Here is a 26122-nt window from a genome sequence, read left to right as displayed (position 1 = left end):
CAATTAATGGGGTTTAGACTCTTTAGGTTCTTATTGAGTAGGTACTTATAGAGCTTCAGAGAAGCACCACGGCCGGCCAGTGTGTCAGAACGGTTCTAGGCGCTTCAGTCTGGAACCGCGCGACTGCTGCATGGATGTGTGTGATGTCCTTAGGTTAGTTGGGTTTATGTAGTTCTAAGTTCTAGGGGACTGATGACCTCAGATGTGAAGTCCCGTAGTATTCAGAGCCATTTGATTTAGAAGCACCACGGGACCATCCACCTGTGATCACATTGCCATACAAAATCTATCGAGGAAGTATGTTGTTTCTTATCCGCCGGCCATCCCTAATTCATCTGAGTTGGGAACCAATAACGGTGGCTTCCGCACTAATCATTTGTGCCTTCTCAAAAACAGTGATTTTTGATACGGAGTAATTCCACTTGATGTTTATAATGTATCTAAGATTCTGTTGGTTGAAGCCATCTAGTTTATTAAGATCACGGATATAGTGTGCCTAGGTTTCGCACCCATAGAGCAGGACAGAAACAACAACTGCTCTATACAGTATCAGTTTGGTGCATAGTGTCAGATCTTTATTCAGGGAGACCCGCTGTAGGAGACGTCCAAAAGAAACATGTGTGGCATGCATCCTGTTCTCCACGTACTTTTCCGAAGATAAAGTAGTTGATAATATACTTCCTAGAAAGAGAAAGTGTTCTACTCGTTCCAAAGGTGTGTTTGAAATAGAGATATTTAAATCTCGAAATTCAGTTTCAGGAGCTAGCTGTGCTAGTACCTCTGCTTTTTGGATTTTGAGGGTCAGGCAAAACCCTTTGTATGCAGCACAGAAACAATTTACAGACAGTTAAAGCTCTGCGTGTGTGTGAGCTGGAGAAGCATTGTCGTCAGCGTAGTGTAGTTCAGTTACTGAGTGAGACTTGTGAACCTTTGAGAATGCAGTCTGGACTGATCAGATAGCCCTCCGTTTACGGATAATACCTCATAAAGCTTGGCTCCTAGGTTCCGAGCGAACAACGTTGGCGCCAGTCCAGTACGCATCCTTGTTTGAGCCCATCAGTAAAAAGGAATTTGTGAGACGTTTCAATTCTCGTATAGATCTTGCTCAGACATGTCATCATAGTAAGCTTGAATGGTATCAATGGCTTTTTCTAGGTCATAGAACACAAATAGCAAAGGCTTATGTTGTACCGTGCACTTCCCCTACAGTTGTCGTTCACAGGAGACCATAGCAATAATTCCTCTGGAGCAGTGAAATCCGCACTGGTATCTTGTGATATTGCTGTAGAAACACATATCGTGCTGATATGGCTTATGCAGTGATGTAGATGATGTTGCTGCTTTTGGCGAGTTCACAGAGGTCAGCTTTTAGTAAACACTGTACACCTGTAACGACTGGAAAGTTGGAAATAAGGATAAGGAAGAAAGGATTGGGAGCAATACGTTCGGATCGCCAAGTGTAAGGGAGGAACGGGGGTGGGGGAGGAGGGGATTGTCTGTGCATAAAAGCTGTCTGGAACAGAAAGGGGCAAGGGTAGGCCGTGAAGCTGGTGTGTGTGTGTGTGTGTGTGTGTGTGTGTGTGTGTGTGTTGGGGCCTAAATTGAAAAAGCAAGGGACAACATGAAGACTGTAGCTACAGCTGGCTCACTGGGTAAATGTCGTCTCGATGTTCTTGGTTAAGAAGAACAAGCCTACTTATGTCTCCTTGGATACGGAGGTATAGCTTTGGAGGGAGAGGTGGGGGCATGTTCGTGTAGGATTGGTAGCATTAAACGTGCTTGTTTCAGCAGTAATCTTTTTATAGTAACTTCAGATTAAAGCGGATGTGCAAACGCTGCACAGATTTTTCAGTGTTCGTCTTCTTTTGGGTGCAGGACAGCCTAAAGTATACTGTACATGATTCATGTAAGTCCTGAAGCCGGCCGGTGTGGCCGTGCGGTTATAGGCGCTTCAGTCTGGAACCGCATGACCGCAACGGTCGCAGGTTCGAATCCTGCCTCGGGTTTGGATGTGTGTGATGTCCTTAGGTTAGTTAGGTTTAAGTAGTTCTAAGTTCTAGGGGACAGATGACCTCAGATGTTAAGTCCCATAGTGCTCAGAGCCATTTGAACCATTTCTTAAGTCCTGAATATTGATCACACAGAAGCTGATATAAGTGCTTGAGAGATGCTCGAGGAAGTAACTAAACGTTCACCCAAGTCCACGCATTATACAAGAATACTGAATGGCACTTGCGCTTATGTTCTTCATACGTCAAAATGTTGTAAGCTATGGAGTAGACTTGTTCCACCGCATGTCAGTTTTTCTTTAGTTTAGGTATTGTTCTCCTTGAATCACTGAATGCATTTGTTTACTTCATCAGAGATTCGTCGACAGCAACTGTTCTATTCTTAGTTTGTTTACGCAGTTCTAACACACACTTTGACTTCTAAATGCATATTAAATTTAACACTTAGATTCACGATGATGGACTTGTTACAGGTAACAATCATCTGTGAGTCTCTCTTGTCTCTATTCGTAAGTTTATCTACGCGAAAGTTTCTTTCTACTGATGTATAACCTTAGTTAACCTAGTAGACATGAGTTTGTTCTTATGGATGCATCAACACCTGCTACAAGCCGGCCGCTGTGGCCGAGCGGTTCAAGGGGCTTCATTCCGGAACCGCGCCCCTGCTAGATCGCAGGTTCGAATCCTGCCTCGGACATGGATGTGTGTGATGTCCTTAGGTTAGTTAGGTTTAAGTAATTCTAAGTCTAGGGAACTAATGACCTCAGATGTTAAGTCCTATAGTACTCAGAGCCATTTGAACCTTTTTCTTGAACACAAGCTACCTTGAACGATTCGTTACATTTGACTGACCAGCTCAGATTCTTCGCCTACCCAATGAAATTATGTATAGCAGCTTTTATTCGCATTTCCTAGTACCCTCTTTCCCGATGTTAATTAAAAATGTTCATTTTAAATGCATTCCAGAACTGTGCTTAGCTTACTGAGATCTTCAGAAACGGCAATCTCCATGTTCTGACAGGTCTTGTTTGTCTTCAAATTTTCCCCGTTGTCCAGTAGCATTCACGTGTCGGTCAGCCTCGGGTCCGGATCGTTGGAGCTGCAACTACGACAGAGCCCTTGGGAAGGCCTCTATGGTATCAGTGTCTGGAGAGATTGCGTCCTCCCTGTGCTTTGATATCTTCTTGTGCGGACCAGTACTGATAAATTGTGTCTCGTGGGCGTCAGCAAGTCATCGTGCTAATAGACTTGTGTTCAAGGATATTTATCCATTTAACCTGATCTTATTTACATTCGCAGTGGAAATATTATTCAAGCACCACCGGTCAGCCGTAAATTAACAAGACGACAGCTGAGTGCTGCTATGGTACTCTGTGCAGATATGCAGGTGAGGGATGAAACTCTTTCTGGAAGAGACTTCATTTTCAGTATCCTCGTGATGGTCGGAGTGATTCTGAAAGGCCGTTCTCTTTCAACCCAGAGTGACCTAAAATGCGAGGGGAACAGCAGAGGAGGAAGTGACTAGCTAGGGACCGCTTGGGCCTTTGTGATGGAGTGTTGGTTGGTTCGTTGATTTTGGGGAAGGGACCAAACAGCGAGGTAATCGGCCCAATCGGATGAGGGAAGGATGGGGAAAGAAATCAGCCGCGCCCTCACAAAGGAACGATCCGAGCATTTGCCTGAAGTGGGTGGTGACACCTATTGTGGCTAGTTGACTGATGTGGCTTTCTTACGGATTTAGTGAAATTAGACATCATTTCAGTGACTAATTTCTGATCATGATTCAGTAGGACTTTCGTCTCCGACAGTAGGTACTGGGTTGCATGCGGTCTTTGTTGAACACCTCCCAACGCTTACGGAAATTGTCGCATTGAACTGTTGGTTCATTCCTCCTGCGTAATTGAACTGTTGGTTCGTTCCTCCTGCGTAATTGAACTGTTGGTTCGTTCCTCCTGCGTAAAGGCTTCGCATTAACTGGAAGGTTACCTTGCTCCAACTTCTCCTGAAAGGAATTTGTCATTTAATAGAGGAAAGAGACCAGTGCCGCCAAACTTTCCAGTAAGTTGTTGCAATATCATTCGACTAAACAGGGGAATGAAGCAGGTGTACCCTGGGATACAGACCGAATTGTGATAGGCGTACTATACGCCTATTCTGCGTGTCGTCTTGTGATTCTGAATACTATGAGCTCATATGCGAACGTCTAATGTTTCATGGGCACTGTGTGACAGCTTCTTCAACCACAACAGTCTTTAATGGACACTGCAAACGAGTAGGGAACAGTGAAGAATTCTCTTACGATTAATTCATACATAACTGCTAAATGTATTCCCATTATTCGGACCATACCACATAGACGAGCAATCATTTAATGAGGTCTTTACTTTGGTGACGCCGTGGGAGTGAAGCGGCGTTTAAGGCAGTTGACCCGTATTGGAAGGGCTAGGATTCAAATACAAACGCGACCATCGTGATTCATGTTTCCCTAAATCCATTTAGACATATGTCGAGAGTGATCCCTCGAAAATGGCAGGACCCTGTTCTTGTTCTCACCCGAGTCTTGTGCTAAACTTCCTTTCTTCCTTTTATTTCGGCTGTGGAGCAAGAAATTGGATAGTTCACATTGTGTAAGATGAAAACATTTTAGGCAAATACTGCAATGGTAAGCCCAAAACGGGCATATGCCACGATTGTTACCATAACATATACTTTAAAGACTGTATTGTAAACACAAATTCAATGTTGACTGCAATGATAAGCCCCAAAACTGGAATATGCCACGATTTTTACCGTAACATATATTTTAAAGATTGAATTGGAAACAAAAATTCAATGCAGGCGATATCCTAGCAACCTTCATGTTTGCAGATGGCATGGTGTGCTAATTCAGACCTGTGGCTGATTTCGGATGGCAGCGTAAGGTGCCTATATAATTCAAATAACAACAAAATCCGATATAACATATTTCGTAACCTAAACATTATCTACATATTTGTAGTTAAAAAAATAAAAGAAAAATATTTGCAAAAAGGCGGTCCCATCCTTAATTCATTATTATTTTCTGCAAGGAAGGGAAATGAGCTCAAAATTCCGATACGATAGTATTTCCTGATTTAATATATTTCTTATCGTCGTGTCTTCTTCTTGTCGGCGTTTTCCATATGTTTCTGTCTTCCCCGATTCTACGGAGAACTTTATCATTCCTTACCTTATCACTCCACCTACTTTTCAACGTTCTTTTGTAGCACCACATCTGAAATGCTTCGATTCTTTTCTTTTCCTGTTTTTGCAGTGTGCTAACCATGACATGTTCTGCATCAAGGCCATCACTGAAAATGTGTGGGAATACAACAAGAATATCCAATGTATGTTCATAAACATTGAGAAGGCCTACGATTCGGTGCACACCGAAACGGTATAGGAAATCATGGTAGAATTCGAAATCCGTAAGAAACTCTTTAGCCTAGTTAAACGTGTATTGAGAAGGCGGTAAGCAAGGTGACGTACTACGGCTCGTTATCGAATTGTTTTGAGAACAAAACTGGACTGAAGCAAGATCCTTGTCATGGAAAAAGTAGTGATAGAAACCAAACAAGCAACAAATGGAAGCATCAAAGACAAACAGCCACATATATTGACCTATGCAGATGGAATATTTTTAAGTGGGAAATAACAGTGGTGAAACTGAAACGCTGTTCAAGAAAGTAAATGAAACCACCCGGAATATAGGTTTAAAAATTAATAAATAAAAGAGAGGATAGACATAGAAAGGGAGAACATGACCACAGAACAATTTCGTGACCTTCACATACAAAACTACTCTTTCAAGAACAATTCCAGCGGCAAATACCTTGGCGTATATACACGGTGCAGTCGAATTAATGGGACTTCCGCCTATGTTCGAAGTCAACGTGCACTAACCACTTACAAACGGCAGGTGACAACAGCTGCAGTTCAGCGTAGCATATAAAGCGTGGCGGGGGACGCGGAAAACAGTGCAGTCGTTGTCGTAATGTGGAAACACAGCGATATACCGGACGTCCAAACGGGCACGATCATTGGCTTTCGGAGCAAGGGTGGAGGCTAACAGTCATAGAAAGGGAAAACATGGCTAAAGAACAATGTGATGACCTTCACACATAAAACTAACCATGTAAACTGCTCCCCGGCTGCAGTGGTTGATGTGTACCATGCATGGAAAAATGGCGCTATTCAAAACCGGCGCCGAGGGACATAGACAGGGGTGAACGACGGTTGCGGACATGTGTACATTATTTATTTATTTATGATGCAAGACGTCGGAGATGGCCGTGCGGTTCTAGGGGCTGCAGTGTGGAACCGCGAGACCGCTACGGTCGCAGGTTCGAATCCTGCCTCGGGCATTGATGTGTGTGATGTCCTTAGGTTAGTTAGGTTTAACTAGTTCAAAGTTCTAGGGGACTAATGACCTCAGAAGTTGAGTCCCATAGTGTTCAGAGCCATTTGAACCATTTTTTGAACGTCGGAGATGTGTACAGCCGATTAGACACTGAGCAACTGACTGCCCAGATGAACAAAGAGCCTGCCAATAATGCCTCCACAGCTACTGTTCAGCAAACTTTGCTGTGTATGGGCCTTCGCAGCAGGCACCTGGTACAGGCATCCATGATGAGTGCTGTTCATCCGCGACGAAGGCTGGAGTTTGCTCGCCAGTGCCGTAACTCGACTTCTACTGAGTGGCGAGAGGTGGTCTTTACAGACGAATCACATTTTGTGCTCCATCCGACAGGGAGAAAACAAGCTGTAACGATCGTCGGAGTGTGCAGGCCAGACGAGGCATCGAAGTGGACGGGGAATGTTGTCAAGGCATTCCCTGGGTGATTTTGTCATTATGGAAAGCACAGCGGATCTACATCTACATATATATGGCTACTCTGCAATTCACACAAGTGCCTGGCAGAGGGTTCAACAAACCATTTTCATACTATTTCTCTACCATTCCACTCTCGCATGGCGCGTGGGAAAAAGGAACACCTAAATATTTCCCTTCGAGCTTATTTTATTATGATGTAGTTGGGTGTCAATAAAATATTTTCGCATTCGGAAGAAAAAATTGGCGATTGAAATTTCATGGATAGATATCGCCGCAAAGAAAACCGCCTTTGTTTCAGTGACTGCCACCCAACTCGCGTATCATATCAGCGACAATCTCACCCCTACTGCGCGATAACACGAAACGAGCTGTCCTTCTTTGCACTTTTTCGATGTCCTCCGTCAATCCTACCTGGTAAGGATCCCATATCGTGCAGCAATATTCCAGCAGAGGACGGACAAGTGTAATGTCGGCTGTCTCTTTAGTGGGTTTGTCTCATCTTCTAAGTGTTTTGCCAACAAAGCGCAGTCTTTGTTTCGCCTTCCTCACAATATTATCTATGTGGTTTTTCCAATTTAAGCTGCTCGTAATTGTAATTCCTAGGTGTTTAGTCGAATTGACAGCCCTTAGATTTGTGCGATTTATCGTATACCCAAAATTTATCAAATTTCTTTTATTATCTATGTGGATGACCTCGCACTTTTCTTTGTTTAGTGCCAATTGCCACTTTTCGCACCATACAGAAATTCTCTCTAGATCATTTTCTAATTGGAATTGATCGTCTGATGATTTTACTAGATGGTAAATTACAGCGTTATCTGCAAACAATCTAAGGGGGCTGCTTAGATTATAACCTAGATCATTTATGTAAATCAGGAACAGCAGAGGGCCTGTGACACTGCCTTGGGGAACGCTAGATATCGCTTCTCTTCTACTCGATGATTTACCGTCTATCACTACGAACTGTGACCTCTCTGAGGGGAAATCACGAATCCAGTCACACAACTGAGACGATACTCCATATGCACGCAATTTGATTAATAGTCGTTTGTGAGGAACGGTGTCAAAAGCCTTCTGAACATCTAGGAATATGGAATCGATCTGAGATCCCTTGTCGACAGCACTCATTACTTCATGGTAATAAAGAGCTGGCTGTGTTGCACATGAACGATATTTTCTGAATCCGTGTTGGTTATGCATCAATAATTCATTTTCTTCAAGGTAATTCATAATGGTCGAGTACAGTATATGCTCCCAAATCCTACTGCAAATTGAGGTCAGTGACATGGGTCTGTAATTCAATGAGTTACTCCTATTTCCTTTCTTGAATATTGGTGTGACCTGTGCTACTTTCTAGTCTTTAGGAACAGACCTTTCGTCAAGTGAGCGGTTGTATATGATAATTAAGGTGCTATTGTGTCTGCATACTCTGAAAGGAATCTGATTGGTATACCATCTGGACCGGAAGACTTGCCTTTCTTAAGTGATCTGAGTTGTTTCGCAACACCTAAGATATCTACTTTTATGTGACTCATGCTAATAGCTGTTCTGGATTAGAATTACGGAATATTTACTTCGTCTTCTTTCGTGAAGAAATTACGGAAAACTGTATTTAGTGACTCCGATTTGGTGGCACCATCATCGGTAACACAAGTATGCATGTGTCGTTGGGGACCATGTCCATCTGTACATGCTGTCTGTTTTTCCTCGACATGATGACATCTACCAGCAGGATAATGCAACATGTCACACAGCTAGCAATGTTCGTGCGTCGTTCAAAGAGCACCAGCGCGAGTTTGCCTGGATCCTCAACCTGGAAACGTAGCACAGCCGCCACACCACTGAGGTCAGCATACCTCCACATTCCTATCCGTACATTCCAGAATACTCCTGACTCTCTTCCTGCACAGCCCGTAGCGGTTCGTGCTGCAAAAGGTTGTTGTTGAATTTTTAATAGGTGGTCAAATTAATGTGACACGTAAAAAAAGTGTACTTTCCCTTCCAGAAACTTCTGTTCTCCAAACTCTTGACGGGAAAGACACACCTGAAATTCTACCACACAATCTTCAGACTAGTATGCTGTATGAAGCATGGATTAAAGAAAAGAGCTCCAACTCTCAGTCCTCCAAAGTAAAGAGTACAGAATAATCTTTAGGTCAACGTTGGACCAAGCAATACAAAGGTAGATTTGGAAGTCCACTGAAGAACTAGTTAAGTTAGCCGATCAACTATAAGCAGTGAACACCGCCAAAGCGAGACGTTTGCAATAAACAGGCCTTGCTCTCAGAATGGATCCTGGCACAAAGGTCCGTCATATACCTGACACAAAGATGGAAAGCTCAAGACTCCGTGAACGATCAAGAAGCAGATGGCAAATTGAGGTGAGCTCAGACTGCAGAGTATTGCGTATCCCTGAATGGAAGGAAGCGGGACAAGACATGGAGAAGTGGAGGCACATAGTGTGAGGGGCGCTTGATAGTCACGTCTGAAAGAAACCAAAGGAGCGAGTGAGTGAGTGAGTGAGTGACGATCATTTCTGTCTACTGTTGATCAATATGAGAGAGAGTTCAACAGTATCATTATTGACGTAAGTCCGAAACAGATACACAGGGAGAGAGAAAGAGAGAGAAAAAGGGGGGAGGGAGGAAGTGAGAGGGAGAGAGAGGTAGGGAGGAAGGTAGGAGGGAGGGAGGCAGGCAGGCGGGATTGGGAAGAGGAGGAGAGACAAAGATACGACAAATTACTGTTTCCTTATTTTTGGCCCCATAAGGGAAGGTTTACTATCTTTTGGTTCAAAAAATCGATTTTAACTGCATTTTTGCATCCATGCAAGTGTTTAGAATCCACTCCTGAAACGGTTTTTCCGAACACGGAACGGAAATGTTTGTTATTCGCGGTTGAACAAAGAAATGCACCTGCCCGAAGTCCGCCTTTTCCACGCACCAGTTTTTTTTTTTTTTTTTTTTTTTTTCTTTCGGAGGACGAGTTATTGTAAAGGTGCTTGGGAGGAAACGCACAAAGTTCTAATGAAAGTTAGAATGCGTGTATTTGGAAGTAAGCCCCCAAGCATTTGCATTCTGTTGCGAAGGCTGTGGGTATTGCGACTTTCCTGGCAGTGAGCAGCTGCAACGGAGGGTATTCAGCAATTCTGAAGACCAGGACAACGATGGACGTCACCCTGGGACTCTATTCGCCGCAGTTCGCCAAGCATTCGGACGACCACCGGATTCAAGCGGCCGTACGAGTGGCTCTGGGGCAGCGCAGGACGGCCCAGATCGAGCAGAACGCCCTCTATGAGGAAGAGGAAGGACTAGTTTATGGACCCGGAATAGCAGATTGAACGTACGTTGCATAATATTGCATTTGTGTTTAGTCAAAACTTCAAACGTGTTTTTCTCGAAATGGCGCTTTTTTTAAATCACGCGGTATGGTAACTTCAAATCTACTGAACCTACTGGCATGATTCTTTGTTTCCGACGAAGCTAACTAAATTGTCTAGGAGTTGTATACCTTTATTCCGATCCATCAACTATTAATATTTTTACTTTGACCAACGAAGTCGAAAAATCGATATTTTTTTTTAAAATGGCCGCCATTTTGTTTCCTATGGTCCAAATAACTTAAGCGAGGTACAACTCCTAAAGAATCATATATACTTCGCTAACATAAACTCAATTTTGATTTCAGACGACCCGGCTGACCTGTGACATACCGCGCGTGGAGGTCAACATCGAAATTTTGTTTCGTTCCGACGGCACTTCCTCCTTTGGTAGTCGACATTTCCTGTCGAAAAAAAATCCAGTTTGTAGAGGAAATGTCAATTAGCATTTTGACCAAATTTGACATTGATATCTATAATACACCCTGAGAAAAAAATTCTCAAAGAACATGCTTTTTTCTGGCCAAAGATAGTAAACCTCCCCTTAAGCCATAGGAAACTTGGCGGTTATTCGACTACAGGTGATACCGTTGTCTTCAGCTAGTCCTCTGACTGTACACGAACAACCCAGCTCAGCCATACAAGTGCAGCCCCAGACCCAACCTCCTTCACAGTGACAAAAAGCTGCTGCCTGCGCGTGTGCTGTACGGTACAGGTTCGGTTAAGGAAAACCTCCCTCCTTTCACTAACTAGTTAGCCTCAGAGCCCGGGACGCCAGATATACATTAAGCGACCTGTATCTGGAACGATAAAGTAATAAACTTATACTCGACGCCGGCCGATTGCGATCGTGTGGGACCCCAGAGCGGCCGCGACGCGTCCACGTCCAGCGGCGTGGGAGGCTGACTTACGCCCCTCGCTTGCCTGCGAGGCGATTGTCGTCCGCCGCGGATATATACATTTGAATGGCGAGTATATAATTTCTTGTTACTGCTTGTCTGATGCGCAGCGCGGCGTTAAAAAATTATTGCCCAGTGATGTCCGCCGCTCCTCGAGGTCCAGGGAGAACCGGCGGTAATCCAGTCACGCTTACATTAATCTGAGGTACAGTCCAAGCCAGCGTCCGGCCGCGGGATCTGCCGGGTCCGCGTCGCCAGTTTCACCAGCGCTGCCGCTGCTGGTAATGGTTGCATATAAGCCTATTACACTACCGGCCATTAAAATTGCTGCACCAAGAAGAAATGCAGGTGATAAAAGGGCATTCATTGGACAAATGTATTATACTAGAACTGACATGTGATTACATTTTCATCCAATTTGGGTGCATAGATCCTGAGAAATCAGTGCCCAGAACAACCACCTCTGGCCGTAATAACGGCCTTGATACGCCCGGGCATTGAGTCAAACAGAGCTTGGATGGCGTGTACAGGTTCAGCTGCCCGTGCAGCTTCAACATGATACCACAGTTCAAAAAGAGTAGTGAGTGGCGTATTGTGACGAGCCAGTTGCTCCACCACCATTGACCAGATGTTTTCAGTTGGTGAGAGATCTGGAGAATGTGCTGGACAGGGCAGCAATCGAACATTTTCTGTATCGAGAAAGGCCCGTACAGGACCTGCAACATGCGGCCGTGCATTGTCCTGCTGATATGTAGTGTTTCGCAGGGATGGAATGAACACACCTGAAATGTAACGTCCACTGTTCAAAGTACCGTCAATGCGAACAAGGGGTGGCCGAGACGTGTAACCAGTGGCACCCCATACCGTCACGCCAGGTGATACACCAGTAAGGCGATGACGAATACACGCTTCCAATGTGCGTTCACCGCGATGTCGCCAAACACGGATGCGACCATCATGATGCTGTAAACAGAAACTGGATTCATTCGAAAAAATGACATTTTGTCATTTGAGCACCCAGGTTCGTCGTTGAGTACACCATCGCAGGCGCTCCTGTCTGTGATGCAGCCTCAAGGGTAACTGCAGCCATGGTCTCTGAGCAGATAGTCCATGCTGCTTCAAACGTCGTCGAACTGTTCGTGTAGATGGTTGTTGTCTTGTAAACGTCCCCGCCTGTTAGGGATCGAGACGTCGCTGCACGATTCGTTGCAACCATACGGATAATATGATTGTCATCTCGACTGCTAGTGATACGACGACGTTTGGATACAACGCGGCGTTCCGTATTACGATAAACTGTAATCGCGATAGGCTACAATCCGACCTTTATCAATGTCGGAAACGAGATTTTACGCATTTCTACTACTTACCCGAGGCATCACAACAATGTGTCATCAGGCAACGCCGGTGAACTGCTGTTAGTGTATGAGAAATCGTTTGGAAACATTCCTAATGTCAGCACGTTGTAGGTGTCGCCACCGGCGCCAACCTTGTGTGAATGCTTTGAAAAGCTAATCATTTGCATATCACAGCATCTTCTTCCTGTCGGTTAAATTTCGCGTCTGTAGCACGTCATCTTCGTGGTGTAGCAATTTTAATGGCCAGTAGTGTAGATAAGTAGAGTTCAAATAAATTGGCCGAAAAAAGATCGCGAGACCTAAAGCAGTTGTGCGACATAAACGAAAGTTCGTAGGCAGGCGTGTTTCTACATGTGAAAGATTATGTCCATTCAAATTTCCCGACAGTTGCATTAGAGTGGCGCTAGTAGTGCCACTACAGGGATGAAAATTACGTTTGCTTTAAATACAAGCCGTAACGGTCGTGAGCTTTAGGCACCTTTGAGATTGGAGGTGGCGATTTGATGTCAGTCAAGAATGATTTTAAGGCGGCAAATATGCCAATATGAGTACCTCGCTGGGTTTGAACGAGGTCGTGTAATACGGCTACGAGAAGCTGAACGTTCCTTCTACGATACGGCAGAGAGATGAGGCAAGAATGGAGCCTTTGTACGTGATTGCTGGCAGCGGTGATACTGAGAATGAGCGGTTGCAACAAGATCGGATGCCGAATGGCCACGTAGCGCTACCACAAATCGGTTACTTCAAGGACAGCGAGCTAGACACCCTGTAGCGTGCATTCCACTGACCCCAAACCACCGCCATTTGCGATTTCAGCGAGATACGTAGAGAGAGAGAGCTCACGGGGATGCAGGATGGAGGTCTGTTGTGTCTTCTGGTGAAAGCTGGTTCTGTCTCGGCGCCAGTGATGGCGGTGTTTTGGTTAGGAGGAGCCCAGCTGAGGGCCTTCAAACAACCCATCTGCGTGCTAGAGTTATAGTCTGGGGTACTAACCCGTATGACAGCAGGAGGTCCCTCGTGGTCATCCCTCGCAGCTTGACTGCATATTTCTCGGTCGGTCAGGTGATTCGATCTGTTGTGCTGGCATTCATGGACAGAATTCCAGGGGGTGTTTTCCAACAGGATAACGCTCGCCCACATACCGCTGCTGTAACGCAACATGCTCTACATAGTGTCGACATATTACCCTGGCTGCTCGATCACCAAATCTGACTGTAATCAAGCACGAATGGGATATCATGAGACAACAACTCTAGCACCATCTACAACCAACATTAACCGTCCCTGTATTGACCGATCATGTGCAACAGGCATTGAACTCCATCCCACGAACTGACATCCAGCACCTGTACAACACAGTGCATGCACATTTGCATGTTTGCAGTCGACAAAAAAATGTTCAGTGTGTGTGAAATCTTATGTGACTTAACTGCTAAGGTCATCAGTCCCACAGCTTACATACTACTTAACCTAAATTATCCTAAGGACAATCACACACACCCATGCCCGAGGCAGGACTCGAACCTCCGCCGGGACCAGCCGCATAGTCCAGGACTGCAGCGCCTTAGACCGTTCGGCTTGCAGTTAACATTCTGATGGCTGTTAAAGTACGAGAATTTCGCATTTGCAACGGCGTATTTGCACGTACATTAGCCTGTAATCTTGGAATGTCAATCTCTTATGTACCGGTTGATCAAAAAGTCAGTATAAATTTGAAAACTTAATAAACCACGGAATAATGTAGACAGAGAGGTAAAAATTGACACACATGCTTGGAATGACATGGGGTTTCATTAAAAAAAAAAAAAAAAGTTCACAAAATGTCGGACAGATGGCGCGTGAAAGACCCATTTGCGCGCGTCTTTAGGTGATGATCGTGTGCTCAGACGCCACTTTCGTCATTCTGGCCTCCCAGGTCCCCAAACTTCAGTCCGTGCGATTATTGGCTTTGGGGTTACCTAAAGTCGCTAGTGTATCGTGATCGACCGACATCCCTAGGGATGCTGAAAGAGAACATCCGACGCCAATGCCTCACCATAACTCCGGAGATGCTTTACAGTGCTGTTCACAACATTAATCCTCGACTACAGCTATTGTTGAGGAATGATGGTGGACAAATTGAGTATTTCCTGCAAAGAACATCATCTTTCCTTTGTCTTACTTTGTTATGCTAATTATTGCTATTCTGATCAGATGAAGCGCCATCTGTCGGACATTTTTTGAACATTCGTATTTTTTTGGTTCTAATAAAACCCCATGTCATTCCAACCATGTGTGTAAATTTGTACCTCTCTATCTACATTATTCCGTGATTTATTCAGTTTTCAAATTTATAGTGACTTTCTGGTCACCCAGTAGGTTACCGAGACAAACGTATTCCCGAAAATATACATTAAACATTTTTAATGTTTGATTTGTTATGCAGATAGCGCTCAACAGGATGCCCAAATTGTTTTGCAAAGATATCTTAGATTTTAGTAATCGCCGTGTTGAATTGTTGTTGATGGTACTGTGATCTACTGCCACTTTATACTAGAATACGATAATACGTGTTCAGATGTTTGGCTTATTCTTACACCGATCTCTCAACCCTAACTGTTTCTGCTCGCAGGAGAACCTACGTAAACACGTGCTGAGCACCGCGAAGCACCAGGGGAAGTACATGTACCAGTGCCACCTGTGCGACCTGGGCTGCAACTTGGCGGCCGACTTCCGTGCGCACCTGGTGGCCGCGCACCCCAACGCCTTCCCCGACAGCGAATGCGCCGCGTCGTACGCCACGGGCATCTACCAGCGCGCCGACGACCCAGTCTCCGTCGACCATCCACTCGAGCGTCGCCCGCGGAAGCGGAAGAGGCAGCCCGAGTCCGCGGGCAGCTCTCAAGACCCGCCAGTGGCGAACCCAGCCGCACTACCTACTGTGCGAGAGCCCGAGAGCTGCGTCGCTTCTCGTGGATCTGCCAACCACCTCAAACAGCTGCAGCCTGGTGATCTGACTGCCCAGCCGGCCAACGAAGAGGTCTCGTCTGTGAAAGTGAAATCAGAGCCCACAACACTGCATTCTGACGATCGGACTCTGCTGGAACCCGGGGAACAAACAGTGGGGCAGTCCCTGCCCAAAAGGAAACTGCAGCCCTCGACACCGAAGTCAGCTACCTCAACAGCTTCAAACTGCTCACCGCCAGGGCATCAGACGACATCCCAGACGGCGCAGGCGAAGCACAGAATACGCCTCGTGACTGCGACAAAGTCGGCGGCACAGCATCCCGTTGGCAGTGTTCGTCAACTGACTCCTTCGGTACCTCCCCCACTCCAAATTTCTCCACTGTCGATTCAGATCCCGGTGGTACCGACGGTGACGACACAAATACAACCGAAAATAGCCATTCCAGCCATCAGAAATTCTACGGCTGCTACAGCTGCGCGTCCACTGGTTGGAGTGCCTGTTCCTCAGCTGCAGACGTTTCGGGCCACAACTGGCTGTCAGGTGCCACAGCTGCTGGTACAGCCGGCACCGTTAGCATTCATTCTGTCACAGCCGGGCAACGTCCTTCAGAAGTCTGCAGCCACCATTCAGCCCAAGGGTACTGCTAGTCCAGCACTAGTGACAGTACGTGCCGAAAGTCCCAGGACCCTAACACCTTCTGTGATCCAGCTCTCACCATCTGTCATCTGTACTCCTCAGCTACAGTTAGCATCCAACGTTTCTGTCGGTAAAAAAATACGACCTTTATCCTTGACGACATTGTCCTCAGTACCAGCAACCAAAGAATCTTTGATCACTCCTGCTACGATCTCTTCAAAAGGCGAGACTCAGGCAAAATTTACAAGAAACGTTATAGTAAAATCTCAGCCACTTCAGAAAGCCGTCCAATTACAGAAAGCAACAGCATCAGTTCCAGCAACAGGAAAAAAGTTTCCACCACTTCTGAGGCCAGCTTTGGGTGTGACGCTCCAAAAGACAGCCCAGTCTTCAGTGACAGCTACAACATCTGTGGCCTCGCTGACAACACCAATGAGTGGAACGCCAAGTGATCATCAGGACTATATCAGTCAGACAAGGTACTGTTCCACAGAGGTATCATCTAATCAAAAGTAATTTTACTTTTTTTTCTTATGAGATACTGCAGTTGTTACTGGTATCGCCAGGTCCATATATTTTGAAGTCCTTGAGGATGCAGGATGCAGCAGGTTAAAAAGCTGGATGAGAAAATATTAACACGTTCTTATACTGACACAGGTGATAATCAAGGATACCAAAGTTTTAGACTAAATTTATTAGATATGATTTTACGGTTAGCAGCTTATTTTGAAGAACGACACTTTTCACCAGACTGTGTACAATTTCTTTTTTTTTATTTTTCATACTATCCGTTTCAGGCACTGCCTATCCCAAGTGTGTCTGAAAACATAGCAACCCACCGTAGTAAAAACCAGCTGAACACAGATCATGTAACTAATTGCATGTACTATTACACAACGCAATAATTACCTCGAGTAACCTATGTCGTTACATTGTCGTCATTAATTTAAAATTCGCGCGCCATTTCGTCATCTAAAATATAAAGGTGCATGAGATGAAACAGCTTATGAGAACAAAAGTATTTCCACGCTATTTAAACTTTACATCCAGCCAGAAGTACTAAGAAAACAAACCTTGCAATATTTCCTAGGAAACATACTGTTTGCACTCACTCAACGAACTGTCAAAAGTGCAATTCGCATCGAAAATTTTGAACTGTCATTCAGAAGATAAAAGCACACGCATCTTACAACAATCAATATGATTTGGGGGGGGGGGGGGGGGGGGTTGTTTCGTGGGAAGAGAACAAACAGCGAGGTCATCGGTCTCATCGGAGTAGGGCAGGAAGTCGGCCGTGCCCTTTCAAAGGAACCATGCCAGAATTTGCCTGGAGCGATTTAGGGAAATCACGCAAAACCTAAATCAGTACGGCCGGACGTGTGATTGAACCTTCGTCCTCCCGAATGCTGTCCACTGTGCTAACCGCTGCTCCACATCGCTTGGTTATGAGTTCAAAGATATATCTGTCTCTTAATAGCTATGTGAAAAAAGTTTTATATAGAAATATAAATAATTTGGACGTGACATTTAAGTGATAATACTTTTGTTCTATTGAGCACTTTCATGTCTTGTACCTTCATATTTTAAATAAGGACGCTTATGAGTAAAACGCGATTTTTAAATTAATGGCGACGATGTACCACGTATGTTACTCGAGGTAAATATTATCGTTGTGTAATAGTACGTCAAATTAGTTACCTTATTTGTGTTCAGCTGTTTTTGTGTGTTTCTATTTTTTCTGGCACACTTGGCAATGGACAGCGCCTGAAACTGGTAATGCGAAAAAAAATAAAAGCTGTACACGGTCTGGTGAAAAAATCTCGTTCTTCAGATTTATTGATCCTGTGCGACCCACGTAGAAGACTGGCAGCTGTATGCAATATTGTTACAAATTATCCGATAAATGCGAATGGCTGTAGATGTATTAGCCAGTTGTAACATACGAAAATTTGTGCTGGACTGGCACTTGAAGGCGGATTTTGCGCTTATCGCTAGCGGCCATCCATTCCACGTACGCTCCCCGGTATTATCCGGACCTCCACATGTCACTGTCCGCTTCCTTATGTCGTAATCTTATATACGTCTCCTTTAAGTTCGCAACATTACTTGATTACAGCTCAGGGTGTATGACGCGACCAAAAGGAATCGAGTCTACTTTTATCGTCGTATGCCCCGTCTCGGCTGGTTGAAGGCATATACGATACTCATCGGTGAAGAGAACGTGATGCCAATCCTGAGCGATCCATTCGGCATGTTGGGCCCGTGTGTACCGCGCTGTATCGTGGCTGCAAAGGTGGACCTCGCCATGGACGTCGGGAGTGAAGTTGCGCATCATGCAACCTATTGCACACAGTTTGAGTTATAACACGACGTCTTGTGGCTGCACGAAAAGCATTATTCAACATGGTAGCGTTGCTGTCAGGGTTCCTCCCAGCCGTAATCCGTAGGTAACGGACATCCACTGCAGTAGTAGCCCTTGGGCGGCCTGAACTAGTCATGTCATCGACAATTCCTGTCTCTCTGTATATCCTCCATGTCAACATCATCGCTTTGGTCCACTCCGAGACGCCTCGACACTTCCCTTGTTAAGAGCCCTTCCTGGCACAAAATAACAATGCGGAAGCATTTGAACGCCGGTATTGACCGTCTAGGCATGGTTGAACTACAGACAACACGAGCCGTGTACCTCCTTCCTGGTGGAATAACTGGAACTGATCGACTGTCGGACCCATTCCATCTAATAGGCGCTGCTAATGCGTGGTTGTTTACAACTCTGGGTGGGTTTAGTGACATCTCTGAACAGTCAGAAGGACTGTGTCTGTAATACAATATCCACAGTGAACGTCTATCTCAGGAGGTCTGGGAACCGGGGTGATGCAAAACTTTTTTTGATGTATGTAGTTGCCGGATAGTACATATGATTTGACAATCAGCATCTGTATGGGATATTATTCCAATTTTCATAACACCTCCTGCAACACATATAAATTCATTACCCAACTGTGACGTATAAAAATTTGTGCCGAACGGGGATTCAACCCGGATTTCCTACTTATTGTAACATTCCCCTCCAGCTTTTACTCACAAATCTGTCTCTCGTGACATTTAGTGGTCATTTCCGCATTTCATAGGGGTGTCCGGATGCTTTTGATCAGATAAAGTATATTTTTACTCATTGCAGTTCGATTATAACAAATAGTTTTTGTTTAATCTTCGTGTTACAATTAAATATGAATTGCCTCATTTTTCGATCATTTCTGATCTGGAAATCCTCTCTCCCGTTCGTTCTGTCTTTCCATTTCGCACATGTAATAAATTTTATATTAAACAAGCATGTGGGTAATGTTGAATCAGCACCAGTCTCATTACACTTAGTTCGAAGACCGTGTCACAGTCTCATGACATTTGTTCCAAATTATTCGATAAATGCGAATTTTGTTACATCAGCTGCAATTGTGGCACATTAAAATTTGTGATAGATGTGAACTCGAACCCAGATATAAGACAGTAGATAACGACATATGGACTTTTGAGTCGGTCTGGTGAGCGGGCATGGACAGCTGAATTAGTTAAGGCGACCACTCATAATAAACTGGATGTTCCGCTTCGAGTCCCTGTACGGCACAAAATTCTCAAGTCACAATTGGGTAATACATCTATAGCCATTGCACTTGATCGATTGTCAAAGAATATTTGTTTCATAAGCCGAGACCAGCCATACTATGAAAAAAAGGTCTCGATTCCTTGTGGTACTGTCATTCTACCAGAGCTGCAAGTAATTTTGCGAGCGTAGAGGGAGACAACGATATAAGGAAGTGGAAAGCAGCATATGGAGGTTTGCATCGGGGCAGGGAGCGTGCACGTAATGGTTAAGGCCGCCACCCACGATAAGTGGGAAATATGAGATTGACTCCTCGCCCGGCACAATTTTTTGTATGTCGTAATTGGGTAATACATGTGTACCCATTGCAGGTGATTCGCATTCGACGAATTATTTGGAGCAAATTTCTTAAATCTATTATTAAAAAATCTTTAAATTACGACTTACTGCCGTATATGAGGAGTTACAATAAGCCCTCCGGACTGGGGACAGTGAAAGTTTGTTTCACTGGCCTCAGTGCAGAAGGAACCACAACACTTAAGTTTTCCATTTTTGTTTCCTCGATAAATGATGGAATCTCAAATATTTCACTGCGAAAGTTACAAGAGTCTAACAGGATGCTCAACTATGTACGTTCACTTACGCTACCCACGAGAGAAAACAAAATTGCTCACAAATTAAACTTAAATATTTCAAGTAAACAAAGAAATCCACATGAGCTTAAACAAGCTACTTAGCTAAATATGTTCAACTATTCTGTGTGATAGCCTACACTGTTGCCCATAGCCAAATCTTAAATATTTCATGGCTAAAACTATGTGATCTTGTACATTTTTGCTCATTAAATGATTAAGTTACATACACGCGGAAAATGTCATAAATATTTCATTTTATATCCTATTGAGCCTCATAATTTGCTAATTAAGAATCTCAACATTTTTAAAATCGCAACATAATCATTAGCTCGTCATTTTTATATACAATGAATATACATTTAATATTTTCGTTCGCTTTTTTCTTACTTTTCATTGTCGTTTTCCAGTGACTGGAAGATTGGGTGATAGGTGGCGAACGTTCTAGGTCTGGGACTGGAAGTTATATTAATCGAGACCCGGTAAGATCCTTTCTCGAAGAACTAATAGTGAGCACCACGTGGCGGACCTGCTATGTCTGTGACGCGGTGATATGAACCGAGGCATAATAGGACTCTTTGTAGGGACTCCTGCCCCCCAAATTGCAAGGTTCATGGGTTTGGTACAGCAGTCTCTGTTGGACAGTTTTCAGCACTCCAGCATTGAGACATTGAACAATTGTACGACACTATTAGAGTGGTATAATTACTTGTAATACTTGAAATACACACAAATTTAAGGTTTAGTTTCTTTTATTCCAGATGTGCACTTATTTGCGTCTCTCATATTTATACCACCGTCACTATAGATTATCGTTCACCGATTCATTTTGTCACTGCTTTATAACCACAGTTTTATCATCTTCTGCCTCGTACATTTTTGTAAACAGTTTAATTACAGTTCGTTTCACAATTTCTGTTACCGAGAGTTCGTTTTTGCTTCTGTATTCTTCTCGCACGCTTCTGCGAGTCAGTGATTCGCCCAATGTTGTAAGAACTGTTAGTACAGTCTGTATCGCAAGCACTGCATAGGAGCATAATATATGAGTCTCTTTGCAGTCTGAGATTTTAAAAGTTCAAATTCAAGTTATCTATGAACATTCTGAAAATTACGAAATTTCGGTCACTATCGATGAAGTACACATAAGCAATTGAACAGTTGTAGCTTAGCGGATTTTGGTACTCGCGGTTAGCCTTCCTCATCAGACACCGCGAACAAGCCACTAGCCTTGAAATGAACTAGTGGAAAACACCTTTAGCAAAATAAGCGTCAGGTCCGTAAAAACCTGTCCTGAAATTAAGTTTAGACTCTAGCCATGACGAGTCATTATGCAGTTTTACATATGACACATCTTTAACAGTCTCTTGCGCAGCAAGCGCTTTTCGTTTACACAAATAATGATTCAAATGCAGTTTCGAATTCAGGAGACATCTACACTGAATCCATTAAGACAAAGTCACAAAATATTTTTCATATGAACTAAAGGCCCATCAATGCAAAAATCATAAATTATTTAAAGTAAGAGCTGAAGGCCCACCAAGAAGTAATTGTAACCTGATTCAATTAAGAGATGAAAGGTCATCAAGACAAAGTCATCAGTGGTTTTAAGTAAGATATCAAATGGTTCAGATGGCTCTGAGCACTATGGGATTTAACTTCTGAGGTCATCAGTCCCCTAGAACTTAGAACTACTTAAGCCTAACTAACCTAAGGACAGCACACACATCCATGCCCGAGGCAGGATTCGAACCTGCGACCGTAGCGGTCGCGCGGTTCCAGACTGTAGCGTCTAGAACCGCTCGGCCACTCCGGCCGGCTTTTAAGTAAGAGCTAAAGGCTCATTAAGACAGAATCAGAAATTATTTCAAATACGAGCTCAAAGTTCACTAGTGCTGATGATGAACACAATCTCGTAACGGCATGGAACAAAAACACTTGTTAACAAAAAAATCTTTAAATTAGGGGTTGGTAACTGTTTTTACTACATATATTGTTTCTGGTCTTTAATGTTTGTCCAGTTAGCTGGAAGTGTTTTCTAACATGTGACGGAAAGGTCAAGAGTGCCCAGTTGTAAACTACGTATATTTTTGAATTCCTTATTGATCTATGTAACAGAACGCTACCAACAGAAACATATGTCTAACGTTTTTTTATTTACCGTCTATGTATGCAGGAGTGGCGTTGCGAGGATCCTTACCACAATGGACAACGCGGAGCGTCCTGTCACAGCATCAAGCAATGAGACACAAGCGAGCAGCGGCATCAAAGTGGAAGACAGCGATACGGACGAACCAGCTGACCAGCGGTGACGCCACTAAGCTGCGAACAACCTCATCGTAGGAGTGACATCTAATGCGACGTCCCCACGTCATGACGCACGTCGTCAGAGTACGTGCAGTGAAAGACAATCCGTTGCTTTATTTTCTTCGTTAACACGCGAGGGGATCCGTCAGTCAATACGAAACAGAAATATCTGGGAAACAGCAACATTATCAGTCGAGCACTACAGCCGACAGCAGCGTGTATTAGTTTTATGTGAGCGATATTTCAAAGCCAGCCCGTCTTCGTAAAAAAGGAGACGTGAATCTCCGCAATGAAAATATCATCGATATTAAATAAACTTCATTGAAAGGGATTGGCTCTGTAAGTTTCTTCTTTTTTCGCAACTGAAGTCGTTGTTTGGATCGGTCATTTCTGCATCAGAAAACGGGAAACTCGTGTGATTTCAGTGGTTAGCGGGATTTGTGATGGTTTATTTGCGGGGTTCCTCGCCCTATTGATGACTCCATTCTGCGTGCAGAATATTTCGACGTCTGATCTAGTCGTCTTATTGAGGTTGTGACATTCGTGGCCAGTGCCAACACTTTTTATGTCGAAATTTGTCTGGATAACGCATCAAGTGGAGGTACAACCATTTTCACATTCATTAAAAATACTTATTTTCTGATCGGCTGTGCAGTCTAAGGTGGAAAGTCTCAGGCCGTCTATACAGCAGGTATTGCTTACTGGTTGTTACATCAGTTTTAAAAAAAGAAACACTCAGTCATATGTTTCCAATAAAAAATAAAAACCCTGCTTCTCAAGTCAACGTGGCTAACATCTTTCTAGTCACAAATTTATAAGAAATATCACGGAGCCGTCGGTACTGACTGACACTCGGCCTTATTCAAACAAGAGAGCAGCAATTTTCGTCACTTCTCTCAGAAGCGGTTTTATTTTTTAAGACACCGCTATTTACGTGATTAGTTAGGTGTAAAAACGCATTCCAAGAGGTATGTTGATGGAACGCCAAAAATACGCAATTAAGGATTTTAAATGATGTTCTTCATAGAATACCAGTTAATTTGGTTTATAATCACCATTTATAATTGTGTATTGAGATTGGATTTGCTAGACAAAGACATTGGTATTGGTGACATTTAAAACCAACTACTTTTCCCCATTACAAATATTGTAATAATAATTTCGTTGATGCAAGTCATTCACTGTGCGTAAAGGTTGATATGGCGTTAAAATCTTCCAGTGATGAATATACTGGAGGTAATTAACGATTTTATATGACTAAATTAATTCTTTATTCTTAAAATATAGACTTTTCATTTGCATTCAGTTGTCTATGCCGAGTTAGTTTTATACTCTGTATAGTCACTCTGATGTGTGGTTTGATCAAAATGATGCAAAATTACCTACGAAAACCACCATATATCAGGTGTGATGGGTCACTTAAACGAAGCAATCCTCTACGAAACCTGCTATGTCACTATGAATTGTGTGACCTCCCGTTTTCCAATAAACTTTACTATTATTTGGCGCGTACACGAGACTGAGAACTGGACTCGAAAATTCTGCTGACTCAGGGATATTAACACGAGTAGGTGTATTTAGTATGTCTAGCAGTAAATGAATCGTAAAATTACGGTATTGGCTGCACTATGTTACGTGAAATCGATATCTGGCTGAAACGTTAGGTAATTGTACGTTACGTGTCAAAGACATTCCACGACGCTGGAGGCAATCAATTATGGGGCTTGTGTATGCTGTCGATCTACTATCCATGAAAATAAAAAAAATAATTCGAGCTATATCAGAAGATACTCAGAACAGAGATTTTATTTACGCTTGCTGCCAGAAAGTTTCATTTGTCTTTCATTGTGTGCAAAAATTGAGGCGTCAGTTAGAATAGAAACGTGACGACATGCCATCAGTCAAGAATCCGTGTCGCTTGAAGTAAGTCAGGATAGAACTCCCATTTCATTGATGGATGCGCCCAAACTATTGGCCTTCGTTGTTTTACTACCTCGATTGCTACAGGCAGCACCTGCCCCTTCCGTATGAAATGCATATGAATCGGCAAATGTTTGACTTCCATCTATCAAAACGTAGACGTGTTACATATATATATGAATGTCTTCAACAGACGTTGGTCAGTCAACTGCATGTTTAAATTTACAATAGTAAGTGTGGTTATGAGGTAGTGGTAAATAGGTTTGTTTTATAACGCACAGTCTTAAGAAAAATGTTCAGACGGAGGGGGTAAAGTTCGTTTGTGAATATCAAAGGACAACTCAAACTCTGTTCCGAAATGTATGTCGTTTTTATATCTTCAGAATAGCACATCGTTGTTAAAATGCCACTAGTGTTTATAAACTCAGCTTTTAAAGTAAACGCAAATTATTATACTTGATACTTCCTGCTAAAGAATGGATTTTTGACGCTGTTCTCATTTTACCTTTTGTGGCTAATCAGCATCCGGGCAGAACTCCATGTAATATATATTCTATCGCCGTCTTTGTAATGTCTTTCATTCATAATAGTATAGGCAGCATGCGGGCTGCTCATAGAAACGCATCTACTACAAAGGTTCCCTGAAGTCGTCACTGCAGTTGACAGCTACAAACAATTGCGCTTCAGCCTTTCTAGCACTGCCTCCTGTCTAGAGCTGTTTCTCAAAAGTGTTCCAGCGCTGGAAGAAGCAGTGGCCTTTCAGCTTCCACCGAGGAGACATTCCAGTAGTGATCAACAGCAATGTACGCCGTGATCCCTCTTACTTGTCGTCGTACGACTATCGCCAACTAGCCGAAGTGCAACAGAGTCCAATTGAAAATAACATAACGACCTATTTTGTAACAGTTCAACCTTTAAATATTGTGTCTTTCATATTGCTCGTTATTCATTGCTATGAAATGTAGAATTTTGTGAATAAAACGTTTAAATACATAGACTAAACGTCTAAAATAATAATTTCCTTTCCCGTGACTAATCATTCCTATGAACTGTTGTGAAAATTAATAATATAATAAGATTTTGAGAATATAAGTATCTGATTGTCGAAATTTTTTCGGGGAATTTGTTACAAAGTATGAAACTTCCTGAGTCACGAGTTCGAGTCTCGGTCGGGCACACAGTTTTAATCTGCCAGGAAGTTTCATATTAGCGCACACTCCGCTGCAGGGTGAAAATTTCATTCTCGTTACAAGGTATTTTTCGAATATCTCGCCATAATGTAGATCCATCTACAACCAAACACACACACTACGCAGGTCGCTGTATAGTGTATGATGAATAATGCTATTTATTCACTTTTCTCACTTTACTGTTCCACTCACAAACTGAGTAAGGGAGAAATGATTGTTTGTATTCCTCCGACAGAGCTTGGTCTTGTCTTTACGATCACGGCGTGCGATGTGCGTCGACGCATTAGGTCAGTTCTTCAAATGTTAGTTCCCCAGATTTACTCAACAAAGTTTCGCGAAAAGAATTTCATACACCCTTCCAAGAATTAACATTTAAGTACACAGAATTTTTTTAT

General features: G+C 43.4%; 1 protein-coding gene across 1 annotated transcript in view; it reads left to right on the top strand.

Annotated features, from left to right (window-relative positions):
* The window catches only part of LOC126340731 (zinc finger protein 236), a 399187-nt gene extending 373657 nt beyond the window's left edge, over nt 1-25530 (top strand). The window contains exons 11-12 of the mRNA XM_050001718.1: nt 15109-16559; nt 22487-25530. Of these exons, the coding sequence (XP_049857675.1) occupies nt 15109-16559; nt 22487-22622 (1587 nt within the window). The 3' untranslated portion in view covers nt 22623-25530. The remainder of the gene's footprint in view (nt 1-15108; nt 16560-22486) is intronic.
* Nucleotides 25531-26122: the final 592 nt, after the last annotated feature.

Source organism: Schistocerca gregaria, chromosome 1, assembly GCF_023897955.1.
Source record: "Schistocerca gregaria isolate iqSchGreg1 chromosome 1, iqSchGreg1.2, whole genome shotgun sequence".
NCBI classification, from domain to species: Eukaryota; Metazoa; Arthropoda; class Insecta; order Orthoptera; family Acrididae; genus Schistocerca; species Schistocerca gregaria.
This window is presented reverse-complemented; position numbering and strand designations above follow the sequence as displayed.